The sequence below is a fragment of the Oreochromis aureus genome, linkage group 14 (genome assembly GCF_013358895.1).
Source record: "Oreochromis aureus strain Israel breed Guangdong linkage group 14, ZZ_aureus, whole genome shotgun sequence".
In the NCBI taxonomy this organism is placed as follows: domain Eukaryota; kingdom Metazoa; phylum Chordata; class Actinopteri; order Cichliformes; family Cichlidae; genus Oreochromis; species Oreochromis aureus.
Genome location: NC_052955.1, coordinates 21,537,706 through 21,564,251, shown reverse-complemented (window position 1 = coordinate 21,564,251; position 26,546 = coordinate 21,537,706). Strand labels below are relative to the sequence as shown.

The following is a 26,546-nucleotide window of genomic DNA, read 5'->3' as shown; positions in this document are numbered from 1 at the left end:
ATGCTGAGTTCAGGCACCAGAGAGCAGAGTGGGTGCAAACTGGATCTCCCCGCAGTTAAACTGTAGAAGAGTCTGTGTGTCTAATGACCATTGTTCTTTTTTCAGTTTTTCCCACAAGTGACAGTCACAAAAACTGAGCCACCAGGCAAAACTGAAAATGAACAGAAACCTTAACAGGGTCTCCATCAAAAGTTCACAATCACTCTTTATTCAGTTTTGTCCTCTCTCACACTCTCACTTCCCGAGTACAAGGACATCTGATAATGGCCGTGCGCGGTATACAGGTCTGCCTCCACCGTGTGTGAAGAGCAAAGTGCAGTTACGGGAGGGTGTGGTTCTTTCCATGAGGCTGATGGAAACAAAGTGTACGAGTTTTAAAAAAATCGTTGTTTACAGGAAGTATTTTCATAGGAGAGTAAATAACAGCACAGATAATCATACGTACCTGTTCTCTCGTAAAGGGGGTTGGTCTTAATGGGACCCATCGTGGGGGGCGTTTCCAGCAGCGCGTTGCTCACGGATATTTGTCGCTCTACAGACCGTTGGGTGAAAGCGCCGGTGTCGGGAAAGTGCAGTGTAGATAAGTGAACGCAACTGTCCCTGCGTGTTTTATAGCTAGCTAATCACAACTGAAGGCATTAACTAGCCTCTCTTGTGGGAGCTGGAATGACAGAAACGCTGCGTAATCGGGACCGCGCGGTTGTAATGACCGGGGACTCGTGCGCTTTGGCACCGGAGGGAGCACTAAGCTTTAACTGAGGAGTTGAGCACCAACAGACAAAAGCAGCAAGGTGCAAGACGGCTATTCTTTCTGTTAACTAATTTGCAATATGCAAATGTAGAATACAAAGTGGAAAGTGTTCGCGTTGTGCTCATTTTGCTCACCCCGAACCGTGCCAATGCTGGAATGGCTTTTGGCTCTGTGCTTTGTGATCCTGGTGGTCTCAATCTGGCCAGGCTCCAAATATTTTTGTACCGAGAACCAGCGCGATGCTTTGCTTCAGAGATTTGGAATTTTACAGCAGGTGGCGAAAGGCAAGACGGAGAGGTGCGTCTCGGAGCGAGAGGGGAGCGACGATGCCCAGTCGGCCTGCGTGGGCGCTTTGACCGATGAGAAGCCACGCACCGTGGCGCTAATATGTAAGCCTTCCGCGCTGGCAAACTACCTGCTGAAGCACTGCTGGACTTTCAGTAACTACTCACCGTGTGTCGGTTGGACATGGCGGGCCAGCGCCTTTCTCCAGAGTGTTTACGAGGCGTGCTGGCCGTACGAAAGCCCGGTCCAGTTTGTGCGAGATAACCTGCAGCTAAGTGATGACGGACTGGTGGCCTTGGACTGGGCTGTGCCATCCTACCAGAAACGTCGCAGGACTTCGAGTCACTCCACCAGCCCGGTTCTTCTCATCATTCCAAACTCTTTTGGGAAGATCACTAGAAATGTGCTGAAGGTAACTCGTGCGTTATCGGCATGTCAATAAAAAATTAACTGAGTGTAAAGAAGCATATTGTGGAACAAAGAGGAGGGTAGTAGTTTGTATACAGCGTATTGACAACAGGAAGCTATTTGTATCTGCTTTAGAAACAGAAGCCATATCATGAAGTCCTCAGCAGATGAATCTCAACTTGTGTCATGAACTTTTACAGCTGCCCTGTTCCTCTTATCAGTGTTACAGCATGAACCAACGTGATGTAAATACAGCAGTCGCTTGGGAGTTCATTCTGTCTTCTTTGGGGTTTTTTGCATCAAAAATACAAGTGTAGCATTTTGAGTATTTCAAGAGCTAAATAGCTGGGCAAATGATTCAAAATAAAATAAAACCAGAAACAAATAAGGTAATTTTTAATGCACACCCTTGCACAGTGTCTTTAAACTAATCAAAAGAGAATTGCCTTCTTAATTAAAAAGAGAAGATGCCAAATAGCCATTTGAGCTTAAGCCATGGCAAGCTAAGTTGAAAGGAAAGAGCAGAGCAGTGAAAAGAGCAGATGCAGTGGCTGCGCCAGTCTTTCAACTGCTCTTTCAATACACTGATTGAGGTAATTGAGTGAGGGATTACAAAGCATCGCTTGACTTGTGAAGGCCGGGGAAGTGCAAGTGCTGCTCCACATGAACGCTTGTTGGTTCTTTCACCGTACTGGCCACCTGGTATCATGCTTCATTTCATACTGTTAGCTTTGTGTGTAAAGCACTCACAGGTTTACTGTCAGCCCTGTGTCAGAAATGACAAGTCTGCAGGAATACTCATGGAAAATCAAATGTGCCTGACATTAAACTAGGGCAACTCTTTAAAAAAAAAGGAAAGGATAGAGAGTGACAATAAGGAAGAAATGATAAGAAGCAAAGAAAACAGAGTGCAGCCTACAGGTTTACCACAAGGAAAAGCTTCTGAATGATGTAGAGATGAAGAGTAAGTGATCGGTGCAGCATGCATATTTTTTTTATTTTTTTTTTCCACTGGCACCCATCATCAGAATGGAGTATTTACAATGAACCCGGTCGTTTACGCTTGGGAGGGCTGGAAGCTGAGGCACCACAAGGGATGTGCACCAATTAAGATTGCTTCTGCTATTGGTGAGACTTACTATGCATAAAGCAGTCACAGTCTCTGTGTGTGTGGGAGAGAGAGGGAGAGGCAAAGATAAAAAGAGCTCATCTTTATGTGCTCAAACACAACCATGCATCCATATCTGTCACACAAGACTGAAACCAAGGAACATGTAGATTCTTTTATGGGCTTGTGGTTCCTGTCGCCTCCTCTTTAACGCATCCCATTCCAGGGATTTATGAATTTATGAATGAGCCATCTCTTCATCAATTATTCATACTTTTACTCACAGTTTGTCTTAGGTCCTTTTGTCTCTCTCATTCTGGTACAGTTCATATGCATTAAACATTGTTTATCATATGTATTACTTTTCACTGCCTTTATATTCAGGTCAGAGTTTTAAATGTACTTCCATACCTCATACCCAGCTGCTGGTAGTTGCTGGTGGCTGTTTTGCCTTGGAAACAGTGGAAACAAACTCCACCCACCAGTCCTCGTAAACCTTTCCAGTTAACAAGTTGCATCTTGCTTGCTTAAACTGTGAGACTAAAATTAAGAAATAGTTTATTGTGGTTTATTTCTTGGCCTAGTGCAGCGACTTCCTGAGCGTTGGCATGACTGTGATGGACTCTGCCTAAATGCAAAATGCTCTAGCACATAACCCCCACCCACAGTAAAGTCAGTGCAGCAGCTTTTGTGCTAAGCTATGCTAACCACCAACTGCAGTAGCTTTATATTTGAAACTCCAGGAGTATCAGGTATCAGTCTTTGGCAGCATAACATTTTGCATCAAAGCAAATCATTTTTTAACTAAACTGTCACTATCTTTATTTTCTATATCAGCCATCTGCACATTCTTTTAATTAATTTTATCCCATTTTCATCCAATAACGAAAGTATACAAAGATATATGGAAATTACCCCATATAATTATGTTTCAGTGCTTATGATACTTCATTTCTTTTAACCAGTTATCATTCTTTAAGAAATGCACTACATGGGGGTTTATATAATGTTTTGGTTACATGTAAATTACACTTTAAGACTTACATTTTTTTTTCAACCATTTCTTTATGTTACTGCTGAAAAAGCAGCTTTGAGCTTACAAACTCATTAGATGGAATAGCTGCGTAGCACTCGCTCAGTAAAAGTGGGAAAGTTTTAATATCAACACTCATGGTTCTGTCAGTGAGGGATGCAATAAGACCTCAACATTCCCGATTCTGGGAAAAGAGTATATTTATCAAAAAGATAACCGGCAGTATTAAAAAAATATGACAAGCTCTGCATAAATGTGCCAAAATCCTGAGCATACTGTTCATCAAATACTTTACTGCGCCTTTTTCACAAGAAAAAAAAAAACAGATCATGGATCTGTTTTCCATCTCCCCCATCAGTTTTCATAATTTAATGTGTCAGAGCAGTGAGAGAGTCCAAACCGTCTCAGCCGTGACTCCCAAAGTTTGTCTCCAAACTGCTCAACCTGAGCTGTCCTTGCAAAAATCTGATTTCCATCTTTTAAAGGTGTAAGATATGTCAAGATATGTATAAAGATGCACACATAACCTCAATGGCTTCTTCAGTAAGTGCGCCTTACCAGCTGGTGCCACACCGTTGCACTAGCAGCAGCCTGAACCGCTGATACAAGGGAAGATGAATCCATGCTTTCAAGTAGTTTACTCCATTTTCTGACCCTACTGTCTGAATGTGGCAGCAGAAGTGAGGACTCATTACAGCAGGCATTTTTTTTCCAATCTTCCAATTATTGGTGATTTCTGCAAAGCATTTCTTGGTCTTAGCTGACAGAAGTGGTGCCTAGTGTTGTTTTTCTGCTGCCATAGCCCATCTGCTTCAAGTTTCAACATGTTGTTTGTCCAGAGATGGTCTCCTGCATACCTCGGTTGTAACAAGTGGTATTTTGAGTTAGTGTTGCCTTCATATCAGGTTCAAGCAATTTCCCCTGACTTCTGGCATCACTAAGTCAGTTTCACCCAGAGAACTGCTGCTATCTGCATATTTTCTCTTTTTCAGTCCATTCTCTGTAGATCCTAGAGATGGCTGTGTGGGAAAATCCCAGTAGATCAGCAGTTTGTGAACTGCTGATCTACTTTCTCAGATCAGCGCCTCCGGCAGCAACAGCCATGCCACATTCAAGACACTTAAGCCACCTTTCTTCCCCATTCTGCTGCTCAGTTCCAACTTCAGCAGGTCGTTTTGACCATGTCTACGTGCTTAAATGCACTGAGCTGGTGCCAGGTGGCTGTACAGCACTGGTGCCTAATGAAGTAACCAGTGAATGTATAAGTGAACAATGCAGAATGCTTTATTTTATACTTAAAATTTATATACTATACAGAACATAACAAGTTGGAAAGGGTGGATTTGAATGGGAAATTAAAACTTTCTGAGAAACATTCCCAAAGTTCTCGATTTAATGTAACGTTACATCCACAAATCGGTTTCACGCCTTGATTGTGTTGGTTTTTGTAAAGCAACACAGTTGCATCATAAACTCACCAATTTCTTCCAGCAACACAGGCTTTTGTTTCTCTACTGTTTGTGAGTTTTACTCCAAACAATTAATTATGAAACAGCCTTTCCTTTGATTAGAGTTCAGTTGGTCATAAAACTGCCAACCATTTAAATAAACCAGGACGGGATTAATACATAACAAGTGCAGCTTTTTTTAATTCTGGATTTCTATTTTTGATTTAAACGTCAGCACTTTGCAGTCTAAAACTAATAGCCGAAACTGAATGGAGGTATATACGCCAACATGGTAATATATTGCAGCAAAAAATTATTTATAAGTGTTGACGTTCTGTACGTGTGACTGCTGAATAGTATTTTAGCAAACTGTTAACCAGCGGACACATTGTTGTTGCCTCTGAAGGGCTTTTGATCAAGTAGCATTCCTAATTGAATATGAGCACCGCTGACCTTTAGAAGCCTTCTGGTATTAATGTCTTTGTCGCTGTGTGAGGACAAGGGGTGTTGCGCAGTGTGTGCAGCCCTGGGTGGAGGAATTTGTCACGGAGCTGACAGTTTATCAGCACCAGCCAAAAAGTGCTGGAGTGGCTGTTGCAGTACAATTAAACTTAAATCTCTAACAAAACCAACTGCATGGTGTTAGTATAATATATCCCCACAAACTAGAACGTGTACATTTGATCTAACACGTGGTTTGCAGCAACTTTGAAATCCCTGAATTTTCGTGATCAAGTACCAAATGGTAATGCTGAGGCTAAAAACGTCAAGTCCTGTTGAGTTTTAATGATAAAGCTTTTTTTATCATTCACTGTGCCTGCGTTACTGTGGGTAAACTGCACCGTCTGATGTTTGTTTACACCGTGCGACTGGAAAAATACCTTAGTAGGCGGGCAGTTCTCCTAATTTAATCACAGCCGGAGCACTCATTGTTTGTCACAGCTCTAATATGCTGCTGAAACCGTAAGATCGCTCTGTGTTTCTCTGCATCACTGGGAATTTAACTGAACCCAGAAGTGATTTGTATTCATATGTGAATATTCCTTTCTCCTGTGTGCTCCTCTCAAATCCCGATGATTTGAGGAAGAGGCTAATGAATGAGCAAATGAGTGATGTTCTGGTATAAGAACTCAGCGCAGCACTGACCTAGTAATGTGTCTGGCACAGTAAATCCTCTTTTCATATAGACAACGAAGAAGTGGCAAAACTGCTACTGCAGTCTTTCTCAGCTGGTAAATATTTAATGCTCTTCCCGCAGCCCGTTGGGATTCCTGCAGATTTAAAGTGAAAGGTCATTTAAAATCCAGCCATTTATTTGCACAAAATGTACAATAATCTCACCGTCGTCTCGAGTCACAAGCCTCTGTGTGTGTGTGCACTCTCCTTCTCTTGTGCTGAGATAAAGGATTAGAAGCACTGCAGATTTAGAGGGAAGACAAATCTTCTCCCTGTGCTTCCAGACAACATAATGGGTCATTTGGTCTAATGGTAATATTTAGAGACTAGACTGCAGCAATTTCTCATTTTCAGTCCCTCTCTGCATGGAGAGCTTTTCAGAGTAATTTAGAAAATCACTTGTCATTTGTGTTCTGCTCTGAATCAAAACCTTCCCAAAGTTAAGTTGCAGTCATTTTTTTCCAGAATACATAGTAATGAATGAAGACTGAGGTTTACTATTTTTTGATGTTGTTTGTTTGTCATGTGAAAAGGAAAGTTAGAGAACTAAGAATAGCCCATGATTCAGTAAGTTGTAGACCAGCCTGTAGCAGCAATAACTCAAATTATGTTTGTGTAAAAATTGGCATGTAAAAATATAATCATGAGAAAATAGTATTATTGCACAGGGGCAGCTATTCAATGCAGTATGCACAATTAAATTCCTTGCACATAAATTCAACAACCTGCATGTGTAGATCTCAGCAGCCAAAAAAACCTCATCATGCACGTGAGAGTGTCTGCTTGGTGAGCATTGCAGCAGATTAATGGGGAAATTATGGTTAAGTAGTGGTAGTGCGTTGGCAGCCTGTTTGCAGTTCTTTTGCATGCTCAGCAGGGCTCGCAAAATTTCAAAATCCCTGGTAGCCCTTCGGGCAGGCACTCTTCAGTTTGTGGTAGCCCAAAATAAATTTAAGTAGCCCGAATAAAAAAAGAGGGCAATTTTTTGATTGATGTTTTGTTTCGGAAACAAAACATTAATCAAACATTGTTGAAACACAAATTACAACATTGTATAAAAATTACAATCATCAACTCAAATACTTGGTTCTAATTGAACAGAAATTTCTATGAACTTGTAAGAACTGTGTAGACCATGAATCAGTCTGTGTCAGGTCCTGAATTTGAAATTTCCACTGAAGTCACAGGTAAGAGGTAAGTGGAACCAAGACCTAGGACCTTTTTTTTTAAGTTTGCAAAGACTGCTAAATTTTGCCAATGGTAGTTCACTCTGTGCAACATAGTACGCTGTTCTAAACAGATTTTTCAGGTTTATTTTTAGTATGTTATTTGCAATTGGTGTTTGTTCTGGGAAAGATATTGCAGACTGAGCAATAATGCATTTCTCATGGGTTCTAATGGGGGTCTTTCTTAAAATTACTGGTCCCAGTAACAAAGGCGCTTGTCGACTCAGAAATCGAGGGAAAACCAACAACACAACCGGCAGAACATTATGTGTTTTTTTTACAGGGGTGCACATAAGTGGTCCGCAGGTGCGCATTTGCTGTCAAAATAAAAGACGCGCACCAGATAAGAAGTTGCAACGCGCGTTTGCGTACATATTAAAAGGCACTGTTTTTGTCCGATAGAGTGGGATTTTCACGGCATATTCTGCACCACATCTCTGTGCGTTCATCATTTCTTTGAAGCCAGCTCACCTCCTGCAACCACTTTTCCGAGAATACGCGCTTCTTTTGCGGTTCGGACTCCTTCTGACATTTCTTTGGAGGTGGAGGAACACCAAAGTAATTGCTTAAAGGAGCTTGCTTCTTCATCTTTAAGAGTTCTAAACAAATGTCTGTCCTCCTCCAGAAAATCTTATGTACGCAAACGCGCGTTGCAACTTCTTATCTGGTGCGCGTTTTTTATTTTGACAGCTGCGGACCACTTATGTGCAGCCCTGGTTATTTAGCTTGTCATATTCCAGCCACAGAAATTCTTTTGTCCATGAAACCATAAAGCTGCACTTTCTTTTTCCCTCATAGTCTGATTTGTCATAACTTTTCCGTTTTGTGGTAGGCTTTTCTTTGGCTGTCACTTCTTCACCCTGACCTGTCTTATTTGGCTCAGCAGAACTAAAATATATATCCTGCTGCTTTTACACAAGCACTCACATAACGGTCAGCGATTCTCTGCGCAATCAACCTCTCACATGTTTAAGCTTGCTGTGGGAGATTTCACTTGTCACGTTTGAATGGTAAGCTAATGAGTGATAAGACGATGTCAGAGGAATTGGTGCGCAATTAATCGTCACTCACCAATCAGTGCTGCCGCTCTCTATACACAGTTCGCGCGATCTCAAAGTGAAAGCAAAAAACAAGCGCAAATTCAAACGCGATTTCAATATGTCACATATTGACAGTGGTTCCCCGATGCCAATGACACAATTACCCAGCTACATTTCCGAAAGAATGCAAAAGCAATGACATATATTTTTCCTTCCTATGATAGCCCGACGGGCAGGGCTGAGATAGATTTTGGTAGCCCGACTGGAAAGTTCGCTAGCCCCGGGACGTCGGGCTAGCGATTTTGCGAGCCCTGCTCAGACAGTCCATCTACCTGCAGAGAGCGTCTGTTGTCAGACGGGGACAATGTCATAAATATGTCATACAGTCCATCTGTGGGCTCCTGCTGGTGATGTTGTTGGTCTGTCAGCAAGCTGCAGAGAAGAGAGAAGTTCTAACATACAAATAGGGTTGGGAATTGATCAAATGTAGCAATTCTTGTTCCATTTTTAAATCACATTTCGATTTGATTCTTTATCGATTCTCATTGGCTCAGCTTTGAGAGTCTATCAAAAACATTACATTTGTTTAAAATAAATTACGTTATGTAGTCATAACGTAATGACCACATTACGTTATGACATAATAATATATGTATAATATATTATATGTATATTATATATTATAATATACATATATAATATACATATATACAGAGGTGGGTAGTAACGAGCTACATTTACTCCGTTACATTTACTTGAGTAAGTTTTTGAAAAAAATGTACTTTTTAAGTACCTTTTTTGCACGATACTTTTTACTTTTACTTGAGTACATTTATGAAGAAGAAACGGTACTTTTACTCCGCTACATTTGCAAAATTCGACTCGTTACTTTTAAAAAAAATAGTTTAACACATTAGATAACATGCCGTCAGTGGAGTTACAGTCACATGACCAGTTTGAAACTGTGGCGGGCAGAGCGGCCCAAGCGTTTCAAAGTAGCGACACACGGAAAGAAGAAATATGATGGCAGAGTCTACGCTAGAGCTGAAGAGGATGAACACCTTTGGCCTCACATACAAAGAATGTTTCGCTTAAAAGCAGCACAAAAGAACAGCTATGTCTGCAGTGTCGGTGTCTTCAGTCAGAGCCAAAACAAACCAACTTTTCAGTGTGAAACAACTCAACTCGTGTGACCTGAGGAAACGGTAAGTTTTCTCTAAATATCTTTTTAGCTGTGGTTAGCTGGATGTCAATCTTATGTTACAGCAGTTGTGTCGAGCTCGAGCTGCGAGTCATATTTCCGGCGCTACGTTGTAGTGAGATAAGTTTGTGGGTATTTTGTGCAGCTTCAGCTGTCTTTTTAACTGCTCGCTGGTTAGCTAGCGTGAGCTATAAGCTAACAGCTAGCCTGGTTAATGACGCTGGAGTTCAACGCACATGCAAACAGCTCGTCTCTACTGCTTTAACTGTTAAAACAGAAGGCAATACTGCGGCTGACATGGTTTATTATGTGAAACAGCAGCTTGTTTAGTTTAAACAGTCTGCATTAAGCTGGGCAAACACTGTGCGATTTTTTTCAGTCGCGTTATTCCGCTCCTGCTCAAACTGTACAATTACATCGCAGGGGTTAGAAGTTCATAGGTCACGATGCAGGGTCTCACACTAGCCGGCCTGATGCTCTGATGCGACCTGAGTGCTCAAACTGTGCGTCCATAACATGAAGCTTAACATACAAAAATTGGCCCTCGCTCTCCCTCTCTGTCTTTCACTCACACAGACACACACCATCAACTTTGCTAAATTACTAATGAAAAACATTGACCAGACAGCTTTGATTGAGCAGCAATGTCCATCCAGCTCTTTTCATGGTTGTTGTAGTCGTGATAATTTTGTGAGGCCACATTGAAAAGCCTCAGATACGTAAGCGTAGAGCTGCCACCCAGGCAAAAGAAAAATAGAGCTATGTCACGTTATAACATGAAAGGTTTATTGTTCTAACAATATACTTTTAATGTTTGTACAATATAATATCACGTTATTACAATATACATATTATCACGTTCGTACAATGTAAATATTATATTGTTCAAACGTGAAAGGTATATTGTTAGAACAATAAACTTTTACGTTATAACGTGATAAAGCTCTATTTTCATTTGCCTGGGTGGCAGCTCTCCACGCCACGCACTTGGATGAGCTTGCCTCTTCCTACAAGTTGTGCCTCCATCTCTTGTGTCCAGATCACACGCTGCACTGCCGTGCTGCTCCACCTTTCTCTTTCATTTCTGTGTTTGTGCGTGCGCAGTGTGAGAGGCGACAGGATTTCAAACTGGTTTGATTATCATGCGACCATACGATTGATGATTGGGAGCTGGTCGTGAGGTGTTAACTGCTTTTCGTTACCCCATGTATACTACACGATGCACACACGATTAAGGCAAAACACGACCGATCCCCAAAACTGTTGCGCGATTGAGAAATCGTCTCAAAATGGGCCAAAAATCGCACAGTGTATGGGCAGCTTTTGGAGGCTAGCTCCAAACGAACATCTGCAGCTTGGCAGTGTATACAGCACTATAATGACCAGACCGAATTCTTTTGAAAACCTTACATCTTTCAACAGGTCTCCACTTCATCAGACATCACCTAGACACAGAGCTGGATGAGACCAGCACAAACAGCAGCCTAACCGACGAAGATGATGGATCCATGGGGTCAGGAAAGCCAGAAGCAGAGGAACTGGAGAGGTACCTTTCATGTCCATTCACTGGAGGTGTGGATCTATTGCATGGCTTTCCTCAGATCAAGAAGCTGTCGATCAAAGTCAATACAGCTCTTCCTGCATCTGCAGCCTGTGAGAGACTTTTTAGTCATGCAGGACTCCTGTTCACTGCCAAACGGTCACAGCTTCACAGTAAGAACCTTGAGAGCCAACTGCTGTCTGATTTGATGTTACAATTAAAAATGTTTGTGTTTTTATCTGAAGAGTTTATAAATATCTGGTTTCCACTGTATATTTGATGAATGTCAGCACAAAGAGGAGAGAGAGGAACAAGAGCAGGTGAGACACATGTTAGTCAAATGGTTGTTTACCAAAAGTATCACCGTATCATAGGTACTCATGTATCTCGTACCTAGTGTTTCTTTTAGGTTTGTTATTTTTCAAATTCTATATTTATTAAGTTATGCAGGCTTGTTTGCACAACAAAGCTAAATAATTATATAAACTTTTCTGAATCTAAATAGTGGACTTTGGTAGAATTAAAAATAAGTGTAGTGCAGGTCTATGATGGTTTTTAGTGCTACTATCATCTAGTTCTGGTTCTAGTTCTGTCTTGGTTAAATCCTAAGTAGTCCTGATTTTGAACTGTTGTAGTCCTGTTTTAATTCCAGATCAGTTCTGGGTCTGGTTGAATTGGGGTTTAGTCCCTGTGTCTTGATACAGCCCGACTTTGTTCTGCCTTGCTGCTTAATTTAAAAACTAGTTTAAGGTGTCCTGCATATGTGATATATATTTTCCCTATATGAAGTCATTCTTTTTGAACAAAACTGAAAACAGAGGCAATTAATCTTTCAGCTGAAGCTGAACCACCATTTCACTGAAGAAACAATTTATGGTAAAGTGAGCCATACACATACGAACATCCACATAGTGGAAATTTGTATTTGTCTTTTATAATTAGTTTTACTCTGATTTCAGTGTTTATTTGTGAGTGTAGTTTTACATTTTTACATATTATATTGTGTTAATCCACTGTCTATACTTCAGGGTATTTTAGTATACAGAATAAGTTTTGTTAGAATGTCTATTCTTATGGAATTTTAGCACAGAGATGTTTTTTTTTTTTTTTTATTCCTGCTGCCTGCCTTGGGAATAAACTTTTCCTGATTTTACCCGTTGCATCTCTTTGTCATTTGTTTCTGATTTACTTAATCCCTCCTTGTATTTAAAAGAACCACCCTAGTATGACATTCTGGCGCATCAGCTGCAGTCTGTTATGTTGAAGTTGCCTCGTTCTAATGTTTTCTCTGAGGCTGCTGTAAATGCGAATATATTCACTGTGGGTTTTGCTTGAAAAAGCTTTACGTTGTGAAAAACTGAAATCTTGAAATTAGAATTGTTGTGCCTTATTTTGTGGATCTTTTACATATATTCCTTTTGAAAATACTAAAATTTGTATATTTATTTATTTTTGATTGTCTGATAGCATTTATTTATAAAATCGGACATTTCAAACAGTTACTCGCTAGATACTCTTACTTGAGTAGCCTTTTCACCAAGTACTTTTTACTCTTACTCGAGTAACTTTTTTGACTACTTTTACTTTTACTTGAGTAATAATATTTTAAAGTAATGATACTCTTACTTGAGTACAATTTTTGGATACTCGACCCACCTCTGCATATATATCATGTATATTATATATACATAATATATTATGTATATTATAACACAAAATATAGAGGTATTTTCCCTCTATATTATGTTCAATGTTAATCAAAGAAAATAATGTAATTTAACACAGAACATTTTTCTTTATAGTACAATACGTTTTCTCCGTAAAATGACCTGAAAAATGCTGCCTCATAGTTAACAATACCCAGTTACAACGACTAAACACCAGTTAACAATATCAACCTATAGGGTAAAGTTCCACACACCAATTTCACTCAGCTTTAATGTCACTCTGGGTTCTTAGCTAGCTTAGTGTTAGCATGCTGTCTGTGCAGGTGCTTGCAAATGCAGATGTTTGCACTTTACATCGGCAACATTGTTGCAATAAAAATAAAAGTAATGTCCATATCCACACAGTAGACTGTGTCACTATTTTCATCCTCCCATACACAAACTAAAATCAGCTGATTGTTGCACAAGTGCAATTGGAACTGATAAGCGGATCCAACTGCCAAGAAGAGCAGCAATTCATAGGAATTGAACTACTGAGTTTATTGAGTTTATTCCCATCTCTACATTCAAAAAGCTGAAATTAAATGCTGTGTTAAAAACAATTAAGTGTGCACTGCAGTCACTGTCTGTGTTTCTTATGGTGTTTTTCTTTTTTTCTTCTTTTTAAAGCCTTGATTGGGTTTTCTTTGTGCTTCTTCCATTCCTAGTCAACTCCACTGTGACAGCCTTCTCTGTTCATAAAACTTTTGATGGTGGACAGCATCCGTCATATTGAGCAGAATGCATTTGGGATTTTGGAGGGCTGCACAGAGGCACATTTGCTTTGGTTGACAACCTCTCTTTGTGCGCCCTAGACGGGCAAATACCTATGCAAACTGATGCAACCATAGTACCATAAATAAAGAAATAAAGTGTTATTGCTCTCACAAGCAACTGTGCTCTCAAAGCTGAATTCTGCTTGCTCTGATCAGTCTGAATTTTGACAGTTTGGAGGGCAGAGCCCAACAGAAGCATTAAAGTCTATCCATTGATGTCAGTATTTCCATCGTTACACCGCAAAAAAATAACTATTGGCAGTTAATTCAGCAAAGTTCATATGTTAAATTGTGAACAGATATGGTATTAAAGAGCCCTTATGTTGCTGTCATGGTGTCATTTCGTTTGAGGGTGTAATCTGAATGTCTCAGTCACAAAGGTTGTGGAATTACTCGTTTAAAATCACTATGAAAAGTCTGATTAGAGCAAGCACTGCCTGCAAGAGCGTGAATCTGCTGTAGCACTTGCCAAGTGGATACTCTTGTAATGGATTCTTTGTGTAGTTGGCTGCTGAGTTCTACGTGTGTGGGTTATTGAATTTGCATGTGAGGAATTTAATTCAGAATCAGAGAGACTTTATTAATCCCAGAGGGAAATTGGGTTGTCATAGCAGCAAATATACAACAAACATCAAGCACTTATATAAAATGAGGGTAGAAACAGAGATAATGGTAGATAAATATTAAGATGAATAGATAAATATAGAGATATAGGTATAAATATAAAAAGACAAGTACGTGTGCAAATATATGTTGTCGTGTACAAAAGTGACAGGATGTGATTAATTCTGTCCACACATGTGGACCTGACCCAAGTGGATGAATTAAAGAGTCTGATAGCAGCGGGAAGGAACGACTTCCTTTAACGTTTTTTCAGATGGTTGAAAGAAGCTGCTGCTGAAACTGCTCTTCAGTTTGTCCAGTGTGTTATGGAGGGGGTGGGAGTCATTGTCCACGATTGCCCGCAGTCTTGTCAGCATTGTGTCACTGATCGCCTCCTCCATGGTGGCGAGCTTCATGCCAACAACAGACTCGGCCTTCCTGATGAGTTTGTTCAGTCTGTTTGCGTCCTTTGCTTTGATGCCTGCACCCCAGCACGCCACAGCAAAAAAGATGGTGCTTGCAACGACAGACTGATAAAACATGTAGCGCAGCCTGCCGCATGCATTGAATGATCTGAGCCTTCATTGAAGGCTCGGACCCTTTTTGTAGGCAAAGTCAGTGTTGGCTGACCACTCCAGCTCGTGATCCAGTTGAACTCTCAGATCCTTATAGGATTGCATAAGCAGTATTGTGCCTGTGCTTGTGAGGTGAAATATTTTGCTCATGATTATATTTTACCTTGTGCACCACTTTTTCCACAAATATAATTCCATGCTTAAGATCCTGCCACAGCTTCATGACCTAGTTTGTGCCAAGTTTTAGCTGTTGCACAGCTGTCCTCACATCTGAATCTTCAGATGAGAGGAGTTCATGGTTGACTCTGTGAGTTCAAGGTGCCCAGGTCCTGTGGCTTGAAAACAAGCCCATATCATCACACCTCCACCACTATGCTTGACAGTTGGTATGAGGTGTGGGTGTGCTGATAGGCTGTGGTTGCTTTCCTCCAAACATCGTGCTGTAGTTCTTGTTTTAAAACTGGAGAAGCCTTTTGAATGAGAGGTGAAAACTCTTTAAAACAACTTTTGAGAAGTCCAGTTAACTTCTTTTCAAGGTCTTAAGACTACCATGTCCTGGATGACTGAGAACCTACAGATACGTAACCCATACTTCCGCAGTCTTTTTCTAATTGTACTGTCATTTACTTTATATTTAGTATGCTAACTTAAGCCTGTGTAGTCTGTAGCTGTTGGTTTTCTTGAGTGTATCTGAGCATTGATGTTTGCTGTTGGGAGCTGATAGTTAAAGCTATGCTGTAAGACAGTCATGTGCACGTTATGCAAGGTTAGACAATTAATAGACACTTAATAAGCAAAGCTTTCATAGTTTTACCATGTTCTGATTTCCCGCAGTAATTGGTTATTTCTTTTTCCATACAATAAAAGTAATATTATTCATGTTTGTGTCTTACAGCTGTGAAGATGCTGTGTTCTAAAAAAAAGTTTTTTCTTTGTTTAATTATTAAAACCAAGAGACTATGAAACACTAATTCAGCTGGTATTTAGGACAACAAAGGACGGCTGCACTGTGTTACTTGCATTGCATTATTAATGATAACCCCAAATGTTTCACCTTTTGAGACATATTTGATGCTTATATATATGTTTATATCTGCTTTGTTTCTTTCAACAGTTGTGTGAAATGGCACTGTCCCATGGCTACCTTCCAGTGGTATTCAATCGCCGCAGCCACAACAGCTGCCCACTTACAACCGTGAAACTGCAGCAGTTTGGTGATCCTGCAGATCTACGAGAGGCTGTGCGCTACATTCGCTACCGGCAGCCTGCGGGTAGACTGTATGCAGTGAGCGAGAGCTCAGGGTCGGGCCTTCTGCTGTCCTACCTGGGGGAGTGTGGATCATCAAGCTACGTGACGGCGGCCGTCTGCCTGTCTCCTGTGTTCCGCTGCCAGAGCTGGTTTGAGAGTGGGCTGTGCTGGCCCCTGCAGTGGGCATTGGTGCTGTACCAGAAAATATGTCTCAGCAGGTACAGAGAAGGGGGGCGGGGGTCCTTTGCACTCCAGCTATTATTCTTCAAGTTTAACTTAACCAAAATGTCAGATAGTTGCTGTCCTATCAGATGCATAAATCAACGTTTATTTACAACTGCCAGAAGGGCTGAGAGTATAACACCAACATGTGAAACACCTCTCCTAACCATGCCTTATTGGCCAAAGCACACCAGTCCCTGCTTCTCCACAGCGACCCAGGCTGTCAGTGGCAGCTCATAGGAATGTTTCCTACCTGACATTGGAAAATAATCAGTCAACTTTACTGTGATGACATGACATTAATGTGAAAAACTAATACGAGCAGATCTTTTCTGGATCTACACTGTAAACGTTCAAGTTGACAGATCGTAAAATTTAAATGTAGTAGTTTGTTTAAGCTAGCTATGTATTGCTTACCTTTGCTTAAATGATGAACAACTTCTTGTTCCTCCCAAATGGCGACATTATTTACCATCCATCAAAAATACATGAACCTGTCTGTACTTTAAAAAGCTGTCATCATGGCAGTGGCATAAAGTGAGGGATTCTCTACAAGAAGCACATAGCTGGCACCGAACTGTAGATCTGAGAAAGACATTGTCACTTTCAGGGATTTAAATAAAGCTGCCGGGTCATAATATGGATCACAAGAGATCCAAGTAGTCTTGGCTCAAGACTGGTGAAAAAAGCAACACTTTTGGCCTGCAGTACTAATGACTGTCCATTATGAGCCATAAAGATGGAGTAATGTTTTGACCACGAGTGCAGTGAGTCGATCACATGACTGAAAAAACTGTGTATTGACAGATTGATAGTAAAACAGTGGCCTTAACTCCAGAATATTACCACTTGGGTCTTATTTTTATAGCTTTGGCTACATTTTGTATTGTAAGATGATTTATGCATATCCATATCGCAACAGCAACGTCAAAAAAAAGGCAGATGATTAAATAAGTAAAATCCTCCATAACATAATGTAAGAAGCTCGACTGGTCATTTGACTGCTAATTTGTCCTGTCCATTCTGACTTATTCTTGGGGTTTATTACTGCATCCCCAGATTTTAAATTCTGGATTTGTTAAGTGCAAGGAACAACAGGAGATGAGACAAATTGTGTATTTGTCCAAATAACACAGTAACATTTCAGGAATTCAATGCTGGGACAGTTTTATTCAGCTTAAATTGTCAAAGTGCAGTCATGTAAGGATAAGGGCACTGTGTCACAAGGTAATTCATTTAAGCTGCTTGCATACTGTGGCTGAAATTAACATAGCATGATCTTGTGCTATTTTTGTGTTTGTGACACAGGATGTACAAATTTGAGCTATACTAATAAGTAAAATATGCTTTGTACACTCAAAGTCATGAGGCCATGTGATCATGTGGCATACACAAAGCACAACACCACAATAAAAGAATCTTATAAATACCACTGTGTGAAAATTCGAGTTTTCTTTTACTGATATTTGGTAGCTTGCAAAGGGAAGAAAAAAAGTAGCTCAATAAGGCTGCCGTTTGAAGTACACCATAAAATATTGTCCGTTACGACGGAAAATCGCGAAGTTTTCGTGGGCCGAAAGGGAGAAAGGGACTTGTGTGACAAACAGACAAATAAGTACTCACAAACCTTCAATTGGAGAGGCACATGCAATTTGGGAGACAGTCATGTCACTGTAGCAACAAATAGCTCGCTCAGTGTTGAGTCATTGATTCTGAGAGACATCGTGACCCAGGCAAAGTTTCTCAAATCAAGGCCAATGAGGAGTATGAGACCCATGCAGCTCTTCAGAATTGATTTACTGTCTTTTCATTTGTCTTTGTAACCATCCCTGTGTGTGTTTGTGTGTGTCGGGGCTTGTATTGATAGGTACAGGACCGTGATGGCTGAGACCCTGCAGACAGACACTCTGTTCTCCAGCCATTCCTTGCATGGCCTGGAGGAAGCACTGTTTTGTCAGCCTGGATATCCTGACTCTACACCAGCAGCACCAACAGGAAATGGCTGTAGCAGCAATACATCAGTTACCTGGGATGCTTACTGGGAACACAACGAACCCTTAAGAGATGTGGATGAAGTGGCCATTCCTGTTTTGAGCGTGTGTTCTAAGGATGACCCTGTCCGCGGAGACGCCCAGTCCACAGTGCCCTTGGAACTTTTTGAAACAAATCCACATTTTTTTCTCCTCCTAACTGACCGTGGAGGTCACTGCGGTTTCTCCACCCAATCTGAAGGGAATGCTGCTGGTGCTGTGGGTGCAGTGGGCTCCGTGGCTGCATCAAACAGAGGGATGGAGAGTCACGGGATCAACTGGAGCCACAGAGCTTCACTGGAATTCTTTAGGGCCACCACGGACTTCTTCAATGCAGAGGAGAGAGCGAAGCAGCTTGCTTCAAGGAGGAGGGGCCTGGGAGGAGCTGCAGGAGGAAGGTTTTTTCGCCACCGCAGCGTCAGTACATGTAAAAGAGTGCCAGCTTGTTCTCATAATATCCACGCTATTTACAGCTGGCAGAGATCCTACACACGATGAGGAAGCTTTATGGAGATTAAAGGTACTCTGTGGAGTTTCTATGTAAACACATTTAGCTTTTCCATTTTAGTAAACCAAAAAGGGAGAAAGTTTTACTCTTATATTCAGATACACTTTAGTCCTTAACAGAGCTGACTTTTCTGCTGACTCCTCTGACTCATCTTGCCTCCCGTTGTTCATGCATTGTTGTATTATACATGATGCTCGATGCACATGTAGATGAGTGGAATGGTGTAACACCATATGTGCGTACATGTGCATTGTTGTGTATGTATGTGGACTCATAGCGCTGCTAAAACTAAAAAAAAAACAAAAAAACACCACAGGACACGAGTGACGTCTGACTTTAATGCTTCTAATGTTTTTTTCAGATTTGGGATGTGAGGAGCCAAATTGTTCTCTGGATGTGTGGCACTCACTTGAAAGTGTTATGACAACCAAACCTTGAAAAGTGCTGGGATTGTGAAGCACTGAGTTGATGTGAGAGCATGTGTGTGTGTGTGTGTGTGTGTGTGTGTGTGTGTGTGTGTGTGTGTGTGTGTGTGTGTGTGTGTGTGTGTGTGTGTGTGTGTGTGTGTGTGTGTGTGTGTGTGTGTGTGTGTGCGTGTGTGCATTGTTTTCACACTGCTAACTCGGGGCACAAACCATTAGGATAGAAAAATGACAGGCCACAAGATTGCATGCAGTTGTTATGTTCAAAAGTGACACTAAAAAAAAAAAATTGACAAATTATGAGTGTCTCTATATTTTTCTACAGACAGATTTGGGTCCTCTTTAACGTCAGCTGTTGCAGGAATTTCTCAGTTTTATTAACAAGCTTACTATATGTTTACAGGGTCTGAGTCATCTGCTGCACATTTTCCCCCATTTGCTACATTTGTAGCCACATTTGCTTTGACTTTTGAAACCTTAGTGTGTATTGTATTTTGTTGTTTTTACTGCAAGTATATCTATTGAGGACTAAGACTTATGCCTCAGGTTGAAAGAAAAAATAAGTGAATCAGAGTTTCAGACTAATTGGAGCTGAATGTTAAAGGAGTTTATTTAGTTAATCGACTGTTTTTTCTATGCGTTAAAGAGAATTAAGTGAATATGTTCTCCTCTGTGTCAGAAAATATCCTGTGATGAACATAATAGGTGAACACCTGTGAGACTTTTAACCAGTCAGCCTTTATATGTCCTTGTCATGCGAATGGAAGCACTTTGTAAGTTTTCATTTCTTATCCTTTGACTTCCTGCTCCGAGGCTTTTTCCTGAGCTGCTTGGGATCCGCAGGTGGCTGTTGTTTTACTCTGAGTAGGAGAATTTTGGGTCCATACTTCTACATTAAACAGTTAATAAATAAAAGTCAGTATTTCTGTTTCCTATTAATTAAGGAAAAGCCAAGGTGCATTATAGCAGTGAGTATAAATCAGGACATTAAATACCGCAGTGCACAAATGATTGTTGTCTTGTGTTTATTGAACAGGCTGTGCCCACGTTTGATGTGTTATATTATGTGACAAGATGAAATTAAAAGTATACTGAGTGAACCAAGACGCGCTGCTGGGTCTGAATTTAATAACCATGCATCCTTCAACTACAGTTAAACAGATTCCTCTTTAATAACAATATGTTGCATGATATTATGTCTTGTTCCATATTGCAGATCTCATTAAACCTGTGACCTGTGGTCTTGTCAACCCTTTTTTTTAATCAGTGCTCACAGAGACTATCTATTATGGTAAAGTACCCACGACCTTTCTGTGTGTGCATGTGTGTTACAATCACTGTAGCATTTGTCCTTTCATTGAGCCTTATCCACTCAGACAGCTGGAACCCAGCAGTGTACACACTGAAAGACACAAAATGTGTGCTGGCAGACACATTGTCAACATACAGCCCTACGGTCAGAAAAGTACACAAATAGAAATAGAAATACGGAGACATAGAGGAAAACAAACAAGCTGTCAGATATATATTGTTCATATCGATGCACATTATCTACAGGAAGATTTTCATACTAATCATCCATCCATTTTTTCCACATATCTAATTCAGGGTCAATGGACTCTAACCACCTGTCATAGGCTGAGGGGGCAGGGTACACCCTGGACAGGTTGCCAGTCCGTTGCAGGGCTAACACATGGAGACAGGCAACCATCCACATCCACCACTTGCATATCTTTGTGGGGAAACTACAGTAACCATGCTGACGTGAAGAACATGCAAACTCCACACAGAAAAGCCCGAGCCTGGATCCAAAGCCGAGATGTGCTTCCTGTAAGGCTACAGTGCTAAGCACCTCACCACTGCGCCACCCTGTTTCATTTCCCATGAAGTAACAAAGGTCTATATTTATCAGATACTAAAAATCAGTTTACTATATAAACATTCTATAGTAGACAAGAAATAATCACCAATGTTATCAGTAGTGTCAGTAGAAGTCAGTTGACACACAAACATGTCTGCCCATAGATAACATGAAATGTTTTTTATTTTAGTCTGATCTTCAAGGCATTATTATTACTAAACTGCATTTATACCTCTCCCATTAAACATGCTTTTATTTGGTGTTGAAATGATTAGACTGTCTGTGAAGCTTGAATTCATTCTTGAATTAATTACGCTACCCTACATATGGTGAAAGGCGCTGACAGGAGACGTGCCCACTTAAAAAAGAAAGGTCTGTCGCTGTTGCTGGTATTAAGTCGGATAATTTACGACCAATCTGTTTCTTCGCAATAAACGCTGACTTTCACTGGCCTCCAAAAGATTAAGCCATTAAGATTGAATTGCCCTTTCCCGCTTTGCTTATTTAATTCTGACCCAATGGTGTGCTTCAGTGATAAGAGACTGATTTAATTAAAATGACTGATATTCAATTAACAGAACCTGACATATCCATTGCTTTGATTATACTAAATCATAGGCTCTCTTAAGGGCGGCACACTCAGTTTCTCGGAAGAGTTTGTATTTTACTATAGCACACTATTTTTCTGATAAAATCAGTTCAGTAACTTGCCCAAGGATAATTTGACATGCAGACAGGAGCAGAATGACCTGCTGTGCCTATAGCTACAGCCACCTCTGAAGCCTCCTCACAAATGATCTCAGTTAAAGCTTGGCAGTCAACAGGGAGAAAAGGCTGAGGTATGCCGAATTACACAAGAACTGGACTGAAAATCAGTGTCAACATGTCTGATGGACTCATGAATCCAGATTTAAATCCAGATCTTCATAAGTATATATGGAGGTGGTCAGGAAAGAAGTGCAACAGTGATCGTCTGCAGCCATCTGTCACACAGTGGAGGCTCTATCATAGTTTGGATTGCATCTCACTGAAAGTAAATTCAGCTGTACATAGCTAACACATAGCTAAAGCTTATCAGGCATGGAGCCTGGGCATCAACATCACTGAAGTTGTGTAAGATCATCTTGCAGCCAACATACAAAGAAGAGCTTTGAATGCCCTTCAAGAAGTCTGGAGAACTATTCCTGAAGACTGCTTAAAGAAATGACAAGAAAGTTTGCCTAAGCAAGTTTAGGCTGTGTTGCAGAATAAAGGTGGTCACACAAAAATGTACAAACTCTGTCTGCACATTTCAATGCACATAATTCTAATTTTCCTAGCAAAATGTAAAGAAATGAGAGGTGACTCAAGACTTTTGCACAGCATTGTATGTCAGATTGAAAATTGCACATGTGTTTAGTCAGAATAAAACTGAATAAGCTATTTTCTGTGATAGGCTGAGTGTTTCAGCTCTGGAGGGTCTGTAGTGTCCTTTAAGCTTTAAACTTTGCTGTGTAAATTCTGTATTGGAAATAGTGTTAGGCAATGTTAAAGAACAAAAGGTACAGTTTCATTTTTTGTAAGAGACTGATTGTGCAAACAGTGATTCACATATTTGCTAAATTCTAAAAGTCATAAAGTGCAGCAGTGTGTGTGGTCAGCTGTGTCTTTTTTCAGTTTGCTGTAATTACTGATTAAAGCTCCATCTTGAGGTCATCATAAGTTTCTGTGCTTAACTCTAAAGCATAAAAAAGCAGCATGGCACACGTGAGTTACAGCAAATGCAGTGAATATGCTGTAGAACAACCTCTTTTTTAAATTAATATTTGGAACATTAATAAACACCGAGAACTGAAATATGATATAAACAGAATATAAAAAGATGATGGTGGTTTAAAAAAAACCCTAAAAATCTAACAAAGCAGGGGAGGAACTGTCTACCACAGTATCTCTGGTGTTTTATTTAAGTTGTACCCTCATGTAAACATCCAGGAGGCAAGAACTCCTCCACTATAAACAAACCCTGTGCACAGTATAACTCTTTTGATGGTTACAGTGAAGCAGAGAAGTGAAGAGCCACTGAAGCATTCGTACTCCTCACTTGTTGATTACCAAGCAGACCAAGTACGATTAGAGTGTCACTGACCCAAACCTAAACATCTGTTTTGTATTTTTTTTGACAGCTGGTTGCATTTTTCTCTGTGATCACATCTACTTATCTCGGCTCTGAAGAGAATCCAATAGCTAAAATATCTCTAAAGTAACTGCATGAAACTTTAAGCTTTCCTGCTATTTTCTGTAAAATACAAGTAAAAGCTACACCAGCTGAAGGTTTTTTATATTTAATCAAGAGTGAAAGTCTTGGGGAAGGTGATTCTCGGTGTTTCGTCTCTCCTTCCATGCTGATTCAGGGGAGTATAGTTAAAAAATGAAAACCTGCAGTGAGTCACATCTCAGCTGTATAATACAGTTCTATTATCATAATTTCATAAATTTTTAAAGAACAGAGCTTCCACCGTGTTTCACAGATGCTTATTGTTGTACCTGTCTCCTCACCTCCTCCATGATGAGGCTTCAGGGAACAATAGATGGATCAACTGAAGGACCAGATGCATCTCTCTGGTCCTGCTTCTGGCCTTGATGCATTTTTTGTTTTCTTTTTTTGCTCCACTTTTAAAAATTACAATAAAGTCTGGCTGCTTGGAAGCAAAATATAAAGAAATTGGGGGTGATGGCTCAAGACTTTTGCAAAGTCAACGTTATTGGTCAAGTACGGATTTGTATTTGAAGTGCTGTGATGCCAAAGAACGCCCAGATTGTTACTTTGAACACTGGCTCCACCTTGTGGATATTGACAGCTACAACAGTTCAATTGTTACTGTACTGCACTAATAGTTTGTTAATACTCTGCAGCAATGCCCTCCATTTTATATTCATAAGCACTTTATCGATTTAACAAATACTGTATAGTGATTAGAAAATTGTACATGATCAGAAAAATGTTATTATTATATTTTATTATATTATATTGTTGAATAGTTACATACATGGGCTGATAGCAAAAGCAGAACTACTCTTCTTTTTAAATAAAAGGTAAATAAGTGCTTTATTTTCCCAGATATGTGAGGAAAAAGTGGGGAATAGCTTAAATAAAGCTAAAAGAAACAGCAAGAGTCTGTTAGCAATAAGAGGGCACACTGCCCAACCACAGCTGTATTGTGATCACATCATAAGTGAGTGCAGCTTTACATCCAAAAGCCCATAAATAGGCCTCCTCATTGCTGTTTCCCTGTGACCTGGTTTTCCGAAGATGACTTTAGCGAGATCACTCGACCTACTTGTCCATCCAAATTAACCAATCATCTCATCTGACGTCGCCATGGAGACCTCCTCCTTCTCCTCCTGCTCGGTTGCCTCAGTGACCAGCAGATGGTAGCATTAACAAGATTTCTGCCTTGAAAGCTCCACACCACCTTCTCCAGGGGTTGACTCCGCTCTGAGACACACAATGACGCAGCTATCTCTGCTTTTGGCTTGGAAACTGTCTGTATATTTAGCACCTTGTTTAAAATTAGAGCTAAGCACATGGGGAATAAATTTAGCTGGCAGTTTAAATAGATGTCTGCCGAGTCACACAAGTTGGACTCAGCACACATATGTCTGTAACAGGCTTAATATAGGAGTTAAACTTTGTGAAAACCTGGATGTAAAAGCTTTTGATCAAGTTAAGTTAAGGCTTTTTTCCCCCTCGAATCATATATTTATATATTTGTGGTGCTTATTCTGAGCCAAGCTGTTCATGGGATAATTATTACATATAAGTACGGCAATTGATACAAGCCACATTATTAAGGTGACAGTAAATATCCACACCCTCTGTTGAACTGGTTTTCACTCTACAGAGCAAATGTGCCACAGTCTGAAAACAGACAGGACAGCAGCACATGTGTACACCACAGCAGTATAACTCATTTAATGTGTAGCTCTTCAAACTGAGCTCTAAATGGCTTTAAGAGCACGTTGCAATGAATACGGTCTTCCTCATTTATCTTTGATATTGTATTTTGCTTAATTGTCTAAACATTTGTGTTTTGTTCTGTCATTTTCAGGGCTTGAGTACAACGGCGTGATTTCCATAATTTAAGCCATTGTTTGACTTACATGCGAAAGGTTGTTGTTGGGTTTTTTTCACTGTCTTCTAGCACTGGTTTAACAGTTTAACACAGGGGTGTAGAACTCCCGGCCTTGAGGGCCGGTGTCCTGCAGGTTTTAGATAACACCCTGTGTCAACACACCTGAATCAAATGATTAGTTCATTACCAGACCTCTGGGGAACTTCAAGACATGTTGAGGAGGTAATTTAGCCTTTAAATCAGCTGTGTTGGATCAAGGACACATCTAAAACCTGAGAGGACACCGGCCCTCGAGGCCTGGAGTTCAACATCCTTGTTCTAAAGCAGGGTGTCGAAAAAAAATCATTTGACTAAAATTACTGTGCAACTGCTTTTGTTCTGCAAGTAAAAAGGAACCCCAACTGTTGTGGTGACCAGTGTCAACAAGTGTGACCTGGCCTACCAGTGCATACAAACATTATTAGATCAATAACAATCAGAACAGCAGCAGTCAACAAATCAGTATCAGAGGGGACATGGATGCATATTTTTTCATCCACTACAAATCAAGATATACTAACAACTATGTTAATTTACTCATGCCTCTGAAACCACAGTTAAAGATTGAATCTGCACTCAAAGGTTAATTTTTCATTATAAAAATCAATGTGGCTCCATAACAAGTCCCTCCAAAACTATGTTGTTCCTGTGTGTGCTAGGCTTCATCGGGGGCAGGTCAGTAAGCTTTTAGCTTTAGTAGGTTTAGTAAATTAAATGTTAATGTAAATCTGAGCTCATCAGCTACTTAATTCCATCAGAAAGTAAGAGGAAACCCTTTACCACGAATGCTGGGATAACATAGCGCAAATGTGCCAGTTATTCTGGTAATCTTGCTAAGAAACACTTGTTCTTCTTCTTTCGGCTGCTCCTTTTAGGGGAGCATCCTACCCCTAGGATACTTTTTTGTCACACCAACCCTCTACATGTCCTCCTTCACAACATCTATTAACCTCCTCTGACGTCTTCCTCTTTTCCTCCAGCCTTGCAGCTCCATCTTCCATCCACTATCCCTCCTCTGCTCATGTCCAAACCATCCCAGCCTGACCTCTCTAACTTTTTCTCCAAACTGCTCGACCTGAGCTGTCCCTCTTATGTGCTCATTTCCAATCCTGTCTATTCTGGTCACTAACAGTGAAAATCTAGCAATCAGTAAAAGGAAAGAGTAAACTTAAAACTTAGAAGCTTTGGAAATTTATTATCATCTGCACTGATTCATCTATTTTACTC

At 40.4% G+C, this 26,546-nt stretch overlaps 1 protein-coding gene across 1 annotated transcript; it reads left to right on the top strand.

Moving 5' to 3' along the window:
- Positions 1–480: 480 nt before the first annotated feature.
- abhd15a (abhydrolase domain containing 15a) lies at positions 481–22,863 on the top strand. Its single transcript, XM_031743321.2, has 4 exons — positions 481–1,448; positions 15,991–16,343; positions 18,215–18,897; positions 20,916–22,863. Exons 1-3 carry the CDS (start codon positions 900–902, stop codon positions 18,873–18,875), a joined length of 1,563 nt encoding a protein of 520 aa, XP_031599181.1. The 5' UTR covers positions 481–899; the 3' UTR covers positions 18,876–18,897; positions 20,916–22,863.
- The last annotated feature ends 3,683 nt before the right edge of the window (positions 22,864–26,546 follow it).